Below are 17,031 nucleotides of genomic sequence, written 5' to 3'. Positions count from 1 at the left end.
GGATCACACCACTAACAAATGTATTAAGTATAAAAAACCCTTATTCAATCCTCTTCCACCATAGGCTATCCATGCCACGTAATATTTGAAGAAAGGCCTCGAGAAAAAGCCTTGGAATGATTAATCCATGATCTACTCTTTGATAACTTTCGGTAAGACATGGTCATGTGTCCATTCTTTGTAACGATCTAAACTTGGATATAGTTTAAAGAAATCCCTTCTTTTCTTTCACTCAAGCATAAGTTTCTTGTCTAACTAAACATGAAATCTCGTAGGAAAATCATTAGCCTGTATGCTATCATATTTCATGCCCTTGCGTAATATAGACTGTATGGTTATTTTGTCTAGTAAGAGAAAATTATTTATGAATCTTGTCAATAGGCCAATCTTGTTTATAAACTATGAAGCAGGTACATCATGCTTTTCGAACTCATGATTTATGAGAAATTCTGTTTTTAATTGTAATATAGTTTTGTATAATATGTATATTTTGTATATTTGTTTGTTGTAGCCCTGAAGAAGTCCTTTGGACGAAACGCGTTGGCTACTTGTATGTGAAGATCTGTTGGAATAAAAGCAAGAAGAGAAAACTCTATGGCCTACTGATATCATTAATTTGATCGATACTGTTACTGTATTTTGCATGGTGTGCTGAACCATTGTGGTGTATTGTAAAAAGTGCCTTAGGGCATTAACTTTGGAAGCCTAGGGGTATATGGCTTCAGGTTTCTGGCACCCACAAACATAACCAGACCAGAAGATAGTGGTTGTAGTGCAGTCATTTTATTGCCCTATACCCTTGTCGTAGTATTACTATTTACTGTGCTTTAAAAGTTAATACAAATAAATCTGTAATGAAAAATGTGCTGTAAAATGCACCATTTTGGTTTGTCTTTCTCCAAATTTTTCTGGGGGAGAACCCCCCTAGTAGTGATCGGGCTCGCTCGCTGAGTCCGCTCGCTACGCGTGGATGGGGGGTGTGTGGCAACATTTGTCAAGGCTGCTTTCAGTTCCCAGTCCGGCCCTGGTAGTGTCATATGTCCTGTGCAGGCCCATTGTCATTTTCCCTGTGTTAGCATGAGCGCATTGCCGGCTGCTCTCTGCTTTGCACACGTTACTATACAAACTTATTTTGCGCTGTGCCATACTGTACTTCCACATAGAACCTGCTGTTGGTTTAGCATTCTGCTCTTTCCTGGGATTTAGTCTGCACACAGTAGAAAAGGGTCAAACAACAATTCCCCTTGTTATTTTGTTTTGATCAGGCCCTAGCACCTAGACAAAACACACAGATGCATCTGTTGTTTGGCAACACATACTTTTGTCATATAGATATGCGCAGATAGGTAACAACACACTTGGAGAGGGATCTTTCCGGGGAAGAGATTGTGAAAGCACCTAAGATGTAGAACTTTCATCTGTGTATGCTAAGGTATGAGGTCTGCTGCCAACACCGGAGATCTTCTGATATATAATCACTTTACTTCTGAAGAAGGGGAGGGGTGTTAGGCTACACTGTCTTATTGTCTTATATAATGACAGCTTCTTTTATGATCTATTGACTACTTACTAGGCTAACCGTATTTGTGTTAGGTATTTTATTACTTATTGTGGCACGTATACTGCATACTAGATGATAGTTAAAATAAATATATTAAACTTTTCTCGTGTCTCTGTCATATCTTATTGTGGACTAGTATAAGTGTGAGAGCGAAAGGGTGTGTCCTGTAACCGCAATTTCTGAGAGGGTCGGGAGTTTTGTGTTCTGGAGTGTCTAATTACTTGTTCCTCTGTGAGTGAGAAGGAGGGCAAGTGAGACACTATAGCTTTTCAGTCTCTGGCACATGGGTACTAAGGTGGTAGGATGACTCAGTCTCTGCCTACTAAGGTTCTGTGATCCCAAGCATAGTTCTGTGCCACCACAGAATCCCTGCAACAGTAGATGAGGGGTGAAAATTCCAAATGGGTGAGGTAGTCCATCTCCCTACAGGGAATGAACTTTATGGTGGAGCACTGTCTGGGGCTAGACCAAGTCAATGCTGATGTTCTCTCCACCTTAGTGAAGAGAACCTCCAAGTGATTGGGTAGCTCTCCCCACTTTCAGCTAGGGGGACACGTGATAGACCTTACAGCCTTAGGTTGGTCTTCCCTCAACTAGTTGAATGCCTTCCTCCATTTTTCTGACCTTGTTTCCAATGGTTAGGACTCTGTGCACTTTACCACTACTAACCAGAGCTAAAGTGCTTGTTCTCCCTCCCCTAAACATGGTAATATTGGTTCATACCCAATTGGCATATTTAATTTACGTATAAGTCCCTAGTAAAGTGGTACCCCCTGCACCCAGGACCTGTAAATTGAATGCCACTAGTGGCCCTGCTGCACTGATTGTGCCACCCATTTAAGCAGTCCTTTAATCATGTCTCAGGCCTGACATTGCAAACCCTGTGTGTGCAGCTTACACTGCCATGTTGACCTGGCAAAATAAACCACTTGCCAGGCCGAAATCTTTATTTTTTATACATATAAGTTACCCCTAAGATAGGACTTGGACAACCCAGAGGGTAGGGTGCAATGTATTTAAAAGGCAGGACATCTACTTTTAAGCTTTATACTTCCTGGTGGTGAGAAATTATCCCATTAGATAACATTGGGATTAATGTATTACATTTCAGTGTTCAGACAAGTGTAATGTCCAATTGGGAAGTGATAAGACCCCCAAGTCTGGTGTCTCAGGAATCCTAATTTAAAATCCTAACTTATGGTGAAGTTGGATTTTAAATTACAGTCCTGACAATGGCACTTTAAGAAAGTTGTTACAGCAAACAAATGATGGACGAAATGCTGACAATGCAAACATTCTCCCCCAGTCAAAAGATCTGGGTTAAATCTATTGTTCTTTTGCCCACTACGTCACCCCAGTTTGGACCCAGCCATATGCAAATCAGCCTTGACCCTGTGCCCCATGGGATTAGTCCAGACCCAACTGCCAGGTCAGGTGCTCCCTTGGCTGGGAACAAGCATCCTGGGACCAATTTCAGGGTATGTCACCCTTCTTCAGCCAGGCTAGCTTGAATCCAGTGGTACAGTGAGCAAGGGACCCACGTCTGGGCACACCCACCCCACTTGGGGCAAAAAAGTGTTACAGAAAACAAATGATGGACGGAATGCGGACAATGCAAACATTTGCATCCAGTCAAAAGATCTGGGTTAAATCCATTGTTATTTTGCCAGCCATGCCACCCCAGTTTGGACCCAGCCAAATGCAAATCAGTCTTGACCGTGTGCCCCATGGGAACAATCCAGACCGAACTGCCAGGTCAGGTCCTCCCTGGACTGGAAACACATTTCCTGGGACCGGTTTCAGGCTATGTCACCCTTCTTCAGGAAGGCTAGCTTGAATCCAGTAGCACATTGAGCAAGGGACCCTCGACTGGTCATACCCATCCTACTTAGGGCGAAAAGTTTCACAGCAAACAAATGATGGATGGAATGCTGACAATGCAAACATTCTCCCCCAGTCAAAAGATTTGAGTTAAATCCATTGTTCTTTTGTCCACTATGCCACCCCAGTTTGGACCCAGTCGTATGCAAATCAGTCTTGACCCTGTGCCCCATGGGAATAGTCCAGACCGAACTGCTCGGCCAGGTCCTCCCTGGACCGGAAACAAGCATCCTGGGACTGGTTTCAGGGTATGTCACCCTTCTTGAGTCAGACTAGCTTGAATCCAGTTGCACAGTGAGCAAGGGACCCACATCTGGGCATACCGATCCCACTTAGGGCAAAAAGTTTTACAGCAAACAAATGATGAACGGAATGCTGACAATGCAAACATTCTTCCCCAGTCAAAAGATCTGGGTTAAATTCATCATTGTTTTGTCCACTACGCCACCCCAGTTTGGACCCAGGCATATGGGGTGGTGTGGTGAGAAAAAGAATGATAGATTTAACCCAAATCCTTGTGACTGGGAGTGAATGCTTGCGTTGTCTAGCATTCCATCCATCAATTGTTTCTTTTGCATATGTCACCCTAAGTGGGAAGGGTATGCCCAGATGTTGGTCCCGTGCTCACTACACCACTGGATTCAAGCTAGCCTAGCTGGTGAAGGGTGATGCTCTGAAACCGGTCCCAGGATGCTTATTTCTGGTCCAGGGAGGACCTGGCTTGGCAGTTTGGGCTGGACTGTTCCCACAAGGACTAATACACAGCTCCCCCCACTGGAAGGAGACTCCCGGTGCACAGCTTAAAATAGACAATACTGTCTTGTATGAATTGTTCAACTAATCCAAAGCGTAATCACAGCAAAGGCTTAGAATAGTTCATCAACGATTTATTCCATACATCCAATATTTCAGAAAATCATAAATCTTTCCAGATGCCTAGAATCGACATCAATTCAAAAGTCGTATGTTACACTTGACATAACTCCCAGCATAATTCCCAATGCATTTCGGGCTGAAATAAAGCCCTTCCTCAGGGGACTGCTCTAGAAACATAAAGGAAAGCAACACAGTATCAGAATCATAGGATACCATCATGTACCCATAGTCATAGCCTCATGCGTGCACCATTAATGCAAGCGTCTGACGTGAAGATAATAAAAAAGTGCTCGAAAACATATACATGAGCTAGCATCTCCAACGTTCCACATGCAGCGCGCGAGTTAAATGTCCATATTCTCCCGGTGATGGGGGATTATAGCCAGCACTTTTGAACTTTGGTGCGCACATTTGAGTACTCACTGTATGGTTGCACCTGGGGATTTTTTATGAGTTGCACACATTTGGAGATGCTAGCTCATGTATATGTTTTCGAGCACTTTTTTATTATCTTCACGTCAGACGCTTGCATTAATGGTGCACGCATGAGGCTATGACTATGGGTACATGATGGTATCCTATGATTCTGATACTGTGTTGCTTTCCTTTATGTTTCTAGAGCAGTCCCCTGAGGAAGGGCTTTATTTCAGCCCGAAATGCATTGGGAATTATGCTGGGAGTTATGTCAAGTGTAACATACGACTTTTGAATTGATGTCGATTCTAGGCATCTGGAAAGATTTATGATTTTCTGAAATATTGGATGTATGGAATAAATCGTTGATGAACTATTCTAAGCCTTTGCTGTGATTACGCTTTGGATTAGTTGAACAATTCATACAAGACAGTATTGTCTATTTTAAGCTGTGCACCGGGAGTCTCCTTCCAGTGGGGGGAGCTGTGTATTAGTCCTTTAACTCACGCTGAATGGCCAGTCGGCGTTATCCTGGCAGCACGCTACAAACTTGATATTGGTTGACTGAAGACTTATAGAGCTGTGCAAGTCTGCTCTCATTTGTTGTCTGTTCCCACAAGGAACAGGGTCAAGACTGATTTGCATATGGCGGGGTACAAACTGGAGTGGAGGGTGAGCAAAAGAATGATGGATTTAACCTAGATCCTTGTGACTGGGGGTGAATGGTTGCACTGTCCAGCATTCCGTCCATCAATTGTTTCTTTTGCACTTTTAGAAAGTTGGCATTTTCTTACTTTAGCCATTTGGTCTCTGACCCCATGTCTGGGGTCGGAGACAGCTGGGCTTCATGTATTCCCCCTAGACAGCCACATACAATGGGAGTTTAGGTGTGACTTGATGGGGCATCCTGGGAGGATGGGAGTAAGGAGCTGTACCCAGCCTCACTTACACCTGCATAGGCTGTGTCCTATCCCCACAAAAAGAGATGCATTGCCTCCTGTAATGAGTCTGGAGCCAGAGCAGGAAAGGCAGGATCTCTGTGCACTTCAAAAGCCTGTCTTTGAAGTCTCCCCCACTTCAAAGACCAAACTGATTATAAGTACTGGATCTCTGACACCACCACTTCAGTACACTTCTGGACCTGTGAAGACTGCCAGAAAGAAGCACTGCTGTGCTGCTGAAAGGTCTGCCACTCTGCTGGACTTCTGTTTTGCTGAACTCTTGCTTTGCTGTGCTGACTTGCTGCCCTCTTGCCTGGGTGAGGGGACTAGACCTGCATCAATAGAGCCCTGAGTGACACCAAGGGCTAGCTGACTGGCTTCCTGATCTGAATTGTCGGGGGCATAAAGGACTTCCAACCAACCTGCTTCTGCACCTTGACTCTGAAGTCTGTGAGTCTGTCCTGCCAAGTGGTGCCACCCCAGGCCTGGACCTTTGGAAGTGGGCCTAGGGTGTTTCTGTAGCGGAACCAGCACACTCTCTGTTGAGCAATGCATCCCGAGCAGAACTGACACAAATCTCAAATGAGTGGTGCATCTTCGAGCAGAAACAATGCATTGATACTGTTCCATCGACTGGACTTGTTGCAAAAAGACTTGTATCGCCCTGCATCATGAATCTGGGCCGATGCTTCGCATTCAGACCCAACACTGCGCAATGCTTTTTCCTGGCACAAGCTCCTCACATCCCTGGTCAACGCCAGCTTTGACGATGATGCAGAACCTCTGCATCGCAGCTTCACTGCTCATCAGAACCAATGGATTGTCTGCACTGCACCTCGCATCCTCGACATCGGCCTTCACATCGCAAGCCCCATCGACAGAATTCTCAACATCGATGCATCAGGACCTCGCACCACAGCCTTGTTGCATCTCAGAACCAGCGCATTGTCTCTGCTGTGTGACCCATCTTTGACACTGATCCACACATCGCTCTGCAACCCAGATTCAAGGCACTTTGGTTCAGCAGGCCTAACTGGCACCCTGTATCAGCCTGCACTCCGTATAGATTGGCCTGAACTTTTGACTTTGTTCCTCAATAGCGCTTTGTGTTGTGAGAGCTATTTTTCACTTAACAATTCAATATCTCAAGTTCTACTGATTGGACTTTTGTTGTGTTGGTCTTGTTTTATTTATTATATCCAAGTCAATTTTTTAACCTGGTGCGGAATCTTTTTGTGTGGTATTTTCACTGTTTTACTGTTTGAAGTGTTGCATAAAAAATTTACACATTGCCTCCAAGTTAAGCCTGGTGCTCTGTGCCAAGCTACCAGGGGGTCAGCACAGATTAATTTAGGGTGTACTTTTGCCTTACCCTGACTAGGATTGTGGTTAGTGCTTGACCAGGGTTTATACCCCAGTCAACCAGGAACCCAATACCTAACAGGTTCTCTGAATAAGTAAGCAATACATCCTCCACATTTAACTCCAGGTGATGCCTCATTCTTTCTGGGGCAGATACCAGCCATGGCTGTGAAGTAGTACTCTAGGTAATATGGTGAGCACTCCTTCTCAGTTGATCAGAACTTGAACAGCAAGTGGGTCAGCAGCTGCCATATTTACACAGAGATGGCAGTCAGTAGATGTAGATTTAATTTCTGTCTTTGCAGAGCCAGTTTGGTTTGGGACCCTTTTCATATGTCTTTCTCAGACAGCCTTCGTCTTGAGTGATCCTCTTCATAGCAGGGTTGTCTCCAGTTTGGAGCAACTACAACACAGTGTATGAGAAGTCAGCAACTTGACTATCAACAGACACACCTGACAGTGATCAGGAAAAGAGAGAAAGGCTGCTTCTCTTGTAAAATACTCTTCACACCCCAACAACCGATTCTACACTCACATCCTTCACCCCTGTCCTCCACCAAATGGCAGTCTCAGGAAGACTTCTCAAACAACTTCTGTATCAGAAAGGACCAACTCAAGGTTCTAAGGGAAAGGCCATCCCCTCTTTTCCCATTTCACATTCTGGATTCACTCCCTTCAGTCTCTAGAATGTCAGTATTATACTTCTACTATCTGTAAAAGCAACAGCACCACCATCTTGTGCACATGAATAGGCCAGAGGCTTTCAAAAAAACAAGTTACTTACCTTCAGCAGTGTTCTTTCTGGTGGATGCTCTTTCAAACTGCAGAATCCTCACCTTTAGAATATCCCCCAGATGCCAGACTGGATCCAGAAGTTTTCATATTAGTGCTCCTGTGAACCAAAAGGGGGCACCATGCAGCTCTACTTTGTCTTCACTCAGCCCTGGAAGTGATGGACTGGAGCCAAATAAAAGCTCCACTCTGGTGTGCAAATGTTATTTTTGTGTGCAAATGTTATTTTTTTGCTTGACTCTTTCAACGCTCTTAGACACGGAGCCTAAAACAATTGGAGGTACAAGTGAACAGATCTCTAATTTGGATCCTTTTAAGATGATAAAAAGTGTCCACTCCACAGAATGTGGAGATTGGAGGATAGTGAGGAATCCGCTGTTAGACAGAGAAAAAGCATAACCGAAGGAAAGTAACTTGATCTTCTCATGGATTCCTATAGCCACCAGGCCCGGACTGGCCGTTGCAGTCACCGGGCAATCCCCCGGTGCGACGCAAGGGTGGGGGCTGGTTTTGGGCCCCTGGGGGCCGTTTTCGTTACAGGGCCGTTTTTGCAGTGTTGCTGCAAAAATGGCCCTGTAACAAAATCAGCCAAAAACCGGCCCTGGCAAAGACGGCGGTCGCACTGCCAATCCCCCCGGGGGCTGGTGGGGGGGGCAGCCGAGCACTTTGCCAGGGCCGGTTTGGGTTCCCAGTCCGGCCCTGATAGCCACAGATTTCCTCAACTTTAGTATAGATACCAAAGCAGTACCTCCCCAGGTGGACTGTCTTTGGAATGGGCTCCAACAGAAACGTTCTGCTGGACCAAACTGGCAAAATGCCTTTGCTGTCGGGCCTAGCTGTCAAGGCAGTAGTGCTTCGCGAATGAGTTCACTGATGCCTATGCTGTGACCTAACAGATGTGAAGGACAGACATTTTGCATCCCAACACAGTGGTGGCATCCTTAACCCTGGAAGAATGGGCTCTTGGTCCTTCTGGCGGATGCTTTTTGGCCAATGTGTGGCAGATCTTTATGCAGAGGACTATCCACCTTATCACCTGTGTATGCACAGCCTTTCTTTCTTTGCCCCTGAGAGAACCCCACAAAAAGCTGATGGTCCATGTCATGATCAATGCAAAAGCTAAGGGCTCACTCCAGTGGAGGAAGTTTCTCCGCCTCTTTCAAGGGGTAAGACAGAGCAGAAAATATGGCCAGGATGATGGATTGCCAAATGTGAAAAGGAGTCATGACGTTTGGCAAAAAGGCCGCCCTGGTTCTCAATGCTAGTTTGTGCAGAAAAAGGTGGTGTATGGTGGTTGCGATGAGAAGGCCTGGAGCTCACTAATGCCATTATCTGAAGTGACCCGGTTTTGAGAATCAGAAGAAGCAGGAAGCAAATATGCATTGGCTCAAATAAGGTGCACCTGAGTAACGTCCAGACCAAATTGAGATCCCACTGTGACATAAAAACGGTTCGGGAGGGATCATGAGTGTCAAACCTTCAACAAACCGCGTCACAGTATGTGACTTAAATAAGGACAGTTGTTCACGGTAAAAGAAAAAAGCCAAAAGGGACAACAAACAACTTTTAGAAATACCCACTGAAAGACCTTGCTGAGCCAAAGCAAACAATAAAACATCTAACAGTTTGCAGTGAAAAGGGTCTGTATTGTGGACTCCTCTACAAACCACAAACTTATCCCAGCTCCCAAGATGAACAGACGTGATAGATGAGCGCCTGTCAGAAAGGATGGCATCCCACAACCTCAGATGGTACTTCAAAGGCAGTCCTCTGCTGCCACTCAATCTCCATATATGGAGATGTAGATTGCACAGATTCAAGTGCAGAACCCTGCTCTGCTGCAACAGAAGAATATTGTCCTGAAGTGGTAGCCTGGCCGGACAGACAGTCATGCCCAGAAGTTCCAGATATCACACTCTTCTGGACCAATCCCGAGCCACTCTGATGACCTGGCCCAATTGTTCTTGATATGTTTGTGAATTCGGGCAGGAGAGGCAGCAGTGGAAAGGCATACAAGAGTCTGTGCTCCAGTCTAAATACGTCTTCTATTGAGAGCATTCACGGGAACGCCAATATACAGAAGTTTTGACACTGCACATTCTTAGATGAGGCAAAACGATCCAGCAATGGTTTTTCCCACTGTCGGAAGATACCTGTGCTACCTCAGGATGCAAATACCAATAGTGACCCACCAGGTGTCACCAGCTGAGCTCGTTTGCCCTAGCGTTTAAAGATCCTGCCAGGTGTTTGATGGTCCAGCCAACTCCAGAGGTGCATTGCCCCTTGCAACAGGACACAGGACACCATTCCTCCATGCTTGCTGCAGTACAACATTGCAGTGGTGTTGCCCATGAGAACCTACATCAGCCTTTCCCAGATGGAGAGCAGAAGGCCTTCAAGTCCAGGGAGATGGCCTACAGCTCCAACAAATGTATGTGGAACAGCGATTCAGCCAGAGGCTATAGTCCTCTGACCTCCATCTCTCCCAGTTTGCCTCCCCAACCAAACAGTGACACACTGTCAGCTCTGGGCAGGAATGGCAGAGGGGTCTGCAGTTCATCAAGTTTCAATTCACCAGCCACCATTGCAGATCTTTTGCAGTCTAATACCAGGGTGATATATAATAGGTTTCCTTGGGCCCGCTGAGACTTCATATCCCACTACAGAACCTGCATATGCAAACTTGTGAAATGGACAAGCAGGATGCCTGGGTCAACAGATCAAGAAGCCTCAGAGCTGCTATCACTGGGATCCAGGACTGAGGCCAAAACATCACGATCATAGATGGAATGTCCTGGACTCATTGCAATTGAGGAAAGGATCTGAACTGTGCTGTATCAAGAACAGTCCCCTAAAAGGAAGCTTCTGCGAAAGAGTCAGATGTGACTTCCACTCATTACTCAAGTATCTCAATGATGTCAGTAGGTTTGCTGTCATCTGCAGGTTGTCTATGACTGGATGTGGCAAGCCTGCGTTCAACAACCAGTTGTTAAGGGTAGGGAAAAACTGGTGACCCCAATCTACCAAGGTGGCTGGCAACCACAGCAGACATTTTTGTGAACACCCAAGGGATGCAGATAAGGCTGAAGGAGAGCATGGCAAACTGAATATTCTCCTGGCTGGTCTTGATCCACAGGTAACATCTGTGGGACTGCAGGAGGGGCACATGAAATAATGCATCCTGCCGGTCCAAGGCTACAATCCAGTCACCCAGACTAGGACAGACAGAAGATGGGCCAATGTGAGCATTTTGAACTTGTCCTCCTAGAGGAAGGCATTCAGAGGGTGAAGATCTAAAATAGCATGAAGGCCTTCATCCTTTTTTTGGCTTGAGGAAATAGCAAGGGTCAAAACCTGTCCCTGTCTCTGAGGCTGACACCCCTTTGGACAATAGCGCTCACACCTCTTTTAGTAAAATGCACAGGTGCTCGTATGAGTGGCACTTTGATGTAAGCAAAAGCTGTTGTAGGTCAGAAAGAAACAGGAGGGCATAGCCCTGCTGGGCGATCTGGAGAATCCTTCCTCCCACGAGGCACTTGGGTGCTGCTAAGTTCAAACAAAAGTGAATTGGAGGCTGATGTCGCAGAGGGAGGACTGGGAAGATCATTGCCCATGCTGACCTGCACTTTGTCTACCAAATTGCCATCACTGGCAATTAAATGGCTGTGGTGACTGCAGTGAGGATGTGGGGCGCTGGGGCTGTCTATATGCCAAATCTCTGGAGTAGCCCAAAAAGGACCACAACTGATGAAGGGTTGAAAGGCCTAAAGAGTGTGCATTGGTCATGCTTTCCTTGAAGCGCTTCAGAGTCAAATCAGCTTTTTCATCAAAAAGACAGGATCGATCTTCACCCCAAGCAGTCAGTAGTATCCAGCCCAGCCTGAATTATGCAATCTGCTGCATCCTGACCATCCTGTACAGTTTGAGCCAAAGAGGCCATGGATTCTTCTGGCACCCCGGGCAAGTTCTTACTGGCCGTGTCCCAGATTGCATGCATATTCCGGCCTAGTAGACAACTGGCATTAGCTAACCTGACGGCTAAACTGGTTGAAGGGAACATCTGCTTCCCATACACATCAATCCTTTTTGACTCCCTGTCTGCGGGATTTGGGGAGAAGTGGTAGTGGGGAATAATTAAGATTCACTGTGCAAGAGAAGTTTGGACCACCAAACTCTCAGACATAGAAAGCTGCATAAGAAAATCATTGCTGATAGGTGCTGATCTAAGGCATCTAGCCACCTGTCTGTTCACTGGTGAGCAAGAGCAAGGCTTAGACCAAGTGCTGTAAAGGGTGTCGCTTAGGGCTTCATTGAATGGTATCAAAGGGCTCTGAAGGAGGGATCACTGACATAATATCGACGGACATAATATTGAGTATCAAAAATATCGTTGACAAAATATCGACAATCAGAATATCGACTTTGTATCTACAAACAGGTAAGTACAAAAATATCGAGTACAAAATATCGTTTACAAAAATATAGTTTATGAAAATATCGACTTTATTAAAAACAATGTTAAATTGAATAGCATAGGGATAAAAATTACTATTCCAACTCCAAAGAGTGCAACAGTAGGGAAAACGTTGGATAGCGTAGGGGTAAAAATGACTATTCCCACTCCAAACAGTGCAACAGTAGGGAAAGTAAATACTTCTCATATTATTTAATTAATTAACAATTAAAAATTAATTAACAATTAATTCTAATTAAATACAATTAAATAAATTGAATTATTTAATTAATTATGAATAAATTACTTCCCACCCTATTCCCCTATAAAATCACAACCCACTACAGAAAATAAATTAGTAAAATTAACATAATTAGCAATTAATCAATTAAATAAAATTAATTGGCAATTAAAATTTAATTAATTACCCATAAAAATTAATTAACAATTAATTCTAAAAAAATACCAATAAATATTTTTACATATTTAATTAATTATAAATAAATTATATCCCACCCAATTCCCCTATAAACCCACAACCCGCTACAGAAAATAAATTAGAAAAATTAACATAATTAGCAATTAATCAATTAATTAAAATTAATTGCCAATTAAAATTTAATTAATTACCAAATATAAATTAATTAACAATTAATTAAAAATGAATACCAATATATAAATTTACATATTTAATTAATTATAATTAAATTACTTCCCACCCTATTCCCCTATAAACCCACAACCCACTACAGAATTAAATTACGCAAACAATAAATTAACTAAATTCATTAATTAAAATTAATTATAACATAAATACACACTTTTCACACATATAATAACATAACAAACACTATAAAAAATTTGATATTATTAAAAATTCGATAATTTTTATAACCTATATTATATACTTCGATATTTTAACTTACTATATTTTTAACATTCGATATTACATTACTTACCTTCAAAACGATATATTTGATGACTATATTCTGTCCATTCGATATTTTGTCCAGACTATATTTTGTACTCGATATTATGTCCATTCGATATTTTGTAGTCGATATTATGTCTGTTTACCCTGAAGGAGATGTCCCAGGTAAAAAAAACTTCAGCAAACATATTTGTTTTAGCCCCAAAGGAAGGAAATGGCAAATCCAGAACCTCAGCAGCACACCTGAGAACTATGTTAAAGGAGCACTCTCTTCCAATGGTAGTGCAACAAGGGAAATCAATGCCATCAGGGGGAGTATCCAGTTCGTTGACTTCATGCAAATCTATGTATGGAGTGTCATTACCACCATGGGTTCCAGGAGCACAGCTAGAACTGAGAATGGATCTACTAGCAGTAACCCAACTGGAGGACCCTGGGGATCTTTGGGGCCTGAAGCTGCACAGTAGTGAGCCAAAAGAGTGCCCAACATATGCAGCATGGCCTCCATAAAGGCATTGACCTGATGCTGACTCACCAATGGCCCAGGAATCTTGGGGTGCATCAGGATCAACTGTGGGATCAGCTCCTCCATCAGGGATCCAAGTGGTAACTTGACATATGCGTTACTCCTCTTTAGATAGAGTGGCGGACTTCACCTTCTTGTGCTTCCAGCTCAACTTGGGTGTATCAGTTGACCTCAACTGCCTAGAGGACCTGTCGCAGGATCAGCCTTGAGAGTGGGAATGAGTCCATGCCCTCAACGTAGAGTGGGACTTGCACGGCTTCTTTCAATTTTCTGTGACATACAGATTCACTTCACGGTCTCAAATCGTCTTTGGGTGCAGGTGCATGAGGGCATGTTCATCAGATGACTTCAAGTTGTGCCGTGAGCCCAAACATCAGAATCACAACTCGCACAGGTCAGACACCAACATCTGTTTACAGCAGTCAAGGCATAGTTTGAGCCATGTAGTTTTCGGTGGAGACTTCTTTCCCTGCATGCTGTAATTCAGTTTGAAAAAGTCGTCAAATGGATGAAAAAGAGAACGGAGCTCCCGATACATGTTCGCGGGTCTGGTAGAAAGGAACTATTGTCTGCAAGCAGGAGTGACGCCTATAAGTAGCACTGCTCTGTCACTTTTAAGACAGAATGAAATCAATGCAGTTCTGCATGATCACTGCGATGAAGACTTCTGGATTCAGTCTGGCACATGAGGAATCAGTAGTTAGAAGTATCCATCAGAATGGAACCTGCAGATATGTGTCCTTCTTGTTCATTCAAGCACTCATGCATTTCATGCCAACTCCCCTAGCCTATATGCATATGTCCAGGTGCAAATGATCTCAGTGCTAAGATTCTGGGTTCGCAGGTAGCAGCTGAACTTTGGGTAAATTCCCATTTAAATGAAGCAGGTAAGAAGGCTTGGTCAGACTATAATTACTACAAAACGCAGCATGCTGCCACCATGCTGCACATGTGAAACTGGTGACTGGGACACGTGTCATGCGGTCACTATGAGGGCTTGCTGGTGCATATCTACAGGTCCAGGACAAGTCATTTACCCATTCAAAGTCAAGGGCAGGCATATGCCTTAATGCACACACTGCATTCGTGTGAACCTGAAGCCAACATTCCAAAAAACAGGATATCACATACTCATAGTTTGGGCACAGAGGGCAAGAGATACAATTGCACACCCTGGAGGGGACAGTCCTCTCGCAATATTGTTTTTTTGTTTTGTGGTACTCGTTTTTCCATTTTCCATTACCTCCTCTCCTTTGTATTAGTACTTCTTACATAATGAAGTGATTCTGCACCTGCTGCTCTGTGATAGGTCTGCTGAGTGTGCCCACCTTTGAATTCTGATGACATGAGAGATGTACCACCATCAGAAATACATTCCTTGACTGTGGCCACTGCCAGATGGTCTGTGCTTTCCTTTCATACCTTTGGATCTGGTTACCTCTTGCTTGCTGATACAATGCATTGTCAATTTCTTGATAGACTCTTGCAGACTGGACATTTCTGATGAAATATTTGTGGTAAGGATGGACTGCCCTCAATTCCAAAACGTTAATATGGCATTTGTGCTCGACACGGGAACATCTCCATTTAGTAGAGAGAATCTGTATGTCCGCTCCCCATCCTACCATTAATGTATCCATTATTAAAGTAAAAGTTGAGAAACTTTTTGGGAAAGGAATTGCTTGATGGGTGTCTTTTCTTATTGCTCCATCAAACAATGCTGTTGGACAAGTGTATTTTCTCATCACAACCCCCTTCTCTTCAGACAATTGGTCTACCAGGCCCGCTTTACAGGGACATATATGGAGGCCGGGTTTGGGTACAATGAAGATGCAAGAAACCATACTTCCCAATAAAGATGAGGCTTCTCGGATTGTGGGAATCAGATTCTTCTTCAGAAGGTAACTTTTTCATAGAATGGATGAGAACCTACTCTCCAAAGAAAATAGTCTTGCCAGCTTTGTGTTGAGCGTTGCTGACAAGTGCTGGATTACTTGAATAGAAGAGCGACTTTAAGGAATTGATCTGTAGGCCTAGATCAAAGATAAAGTCCAAATACACAAATTTGCATTGGGGCAATGTAGAGTTTCCAATGGCAGACTCTCAGTTGTCTCTGATGTCAGAAACCCTTGACCCAAAAGTCTATCCATCTCTGACCTTTACGTCAGAGTAGGACAAGATGACAATCACTCATTTTCTCTACTTAGTCCAAGGCAGGGAAAACTTGTTTTTTTTTCTTTAAACAAACATCTGCCTTGGGAATTTACTTATGTGGGCCAAGAAACATGGCACCTGTTTGGCATTAATTCAAAGCAACCGCGGCTGTCATCTATAAGTATGGCAGCTGGTCTGCTGTAGGATGGGCCAATGTGAGGCCTCTGCCACCCCTAGCGGCCTAAGTAGTCCACTTCGGGGGTCTGAATGACCCCCAAGTTAATGTGCTACCATCATACTCCTGTAAATGGTGTATGAGCCTTGCAAACTGGGTATGTGTGGACAAATGTCTTAAATTAGAGATGGATTATTAGTCCTATTTTATTTCAAATCTTGAAAGCTCTTGGTAGCACAGCAAATTGGGAGCTTTTCAATTCTATTTTTTATGAGGTTTCAAATTATTTCTAAACATCCTTCAAAACATCCTCTCTGTGCTGTGAAAATTAAGAAATTCGGGCCTGATGTACATGTGGACCGCAACATGTGACTAGTTCCTCGGATTCCTTGCCTGATATCAGTAAGTAACTAATCTTCTGTTTTGGAGCCATAGCCACATCAGATGGAAAGTTCCATTCTCAAACTGAGAACTCTGAAAAAATGCAGAAGATTATTTTAAATCTCATTGGGCTTTAAAAAAACACAAATTCTGATCCCGCACTAACCAATACTTTAGCAACAAAAATATCACCATTAATTTTGAATAACTTTATTCAAACAAGGAATCATGATTACTTACATGACAACAAGTGCAGCATCCCGGGAATAATCCAGTAGGACCTCGTTAAGCCTTACTTGTCGAAGTGACTGCAAGATATAGCATTGAAACAACCAACATTATTGCACAATCTACTTATTCATTGTTGTAGAGAAGACAATATGCATTATGGCACAGATACAGCGCTTAGAAATTAGAAGCATTGCTAACTATCTATACATGAAGAGATGTGAGTGCGGGTTATTGCTGTCCTACATTAATTTAGATTTTTGTTCAACAGTTTGACCTGAATAGAGATCAGATGTTGGTAGCTTCATGTAGGGAGGTAGCTATCTAGCGCCCTGATGTCTTGAAAAATGGCAGAA

The 17,031-nt window shown here is 43.6% G+C and overlaps 1 protein-coding gene across 2 annotated transcripts in view; it reads right to left on the bottom strand.

Moving 5' to 3' along the window:
- Nucleotides 1–17,031, bottom strand: part of SLC12A3 (solute carrier family 12 member 3) — a 331,781-nt gene that overhangs the window by 13,130 nt on the left and 301,620 nt on the right. For both annotated transcript variants that reach the window (XM_078671397.1, XM_078671398.1), the window contains exon 25: nt 16,688–16,755. In XM_078671397.1, coding sequence (XP_078527523.1) covers nt 16,688–16,755 — 68 coding nt within the window. The remainder of the gene's footprint in view (nt 1–16,687; nt 16,756–17,031) is intronic.

The sequence above is a fragment of the Lissotriton helveticus genome, chromosome 12 (assembly GCF_964261635.1).
Source record: "Lissotriton helveticus chromosome 12, aLisHel1.1, whole genome shotgun sequence".
In the NCBI taxonomy this organism is placed as follows: domain Eukaryota; kingdom Metazoa; phylum Chordata; class Amphibia; order Caudata; family Salamandridae; genus Lissotriton; species Lissotriton helveticus.
This window is presented reverse-complemented; position numbering and strand designations above follow the sequence as displayed.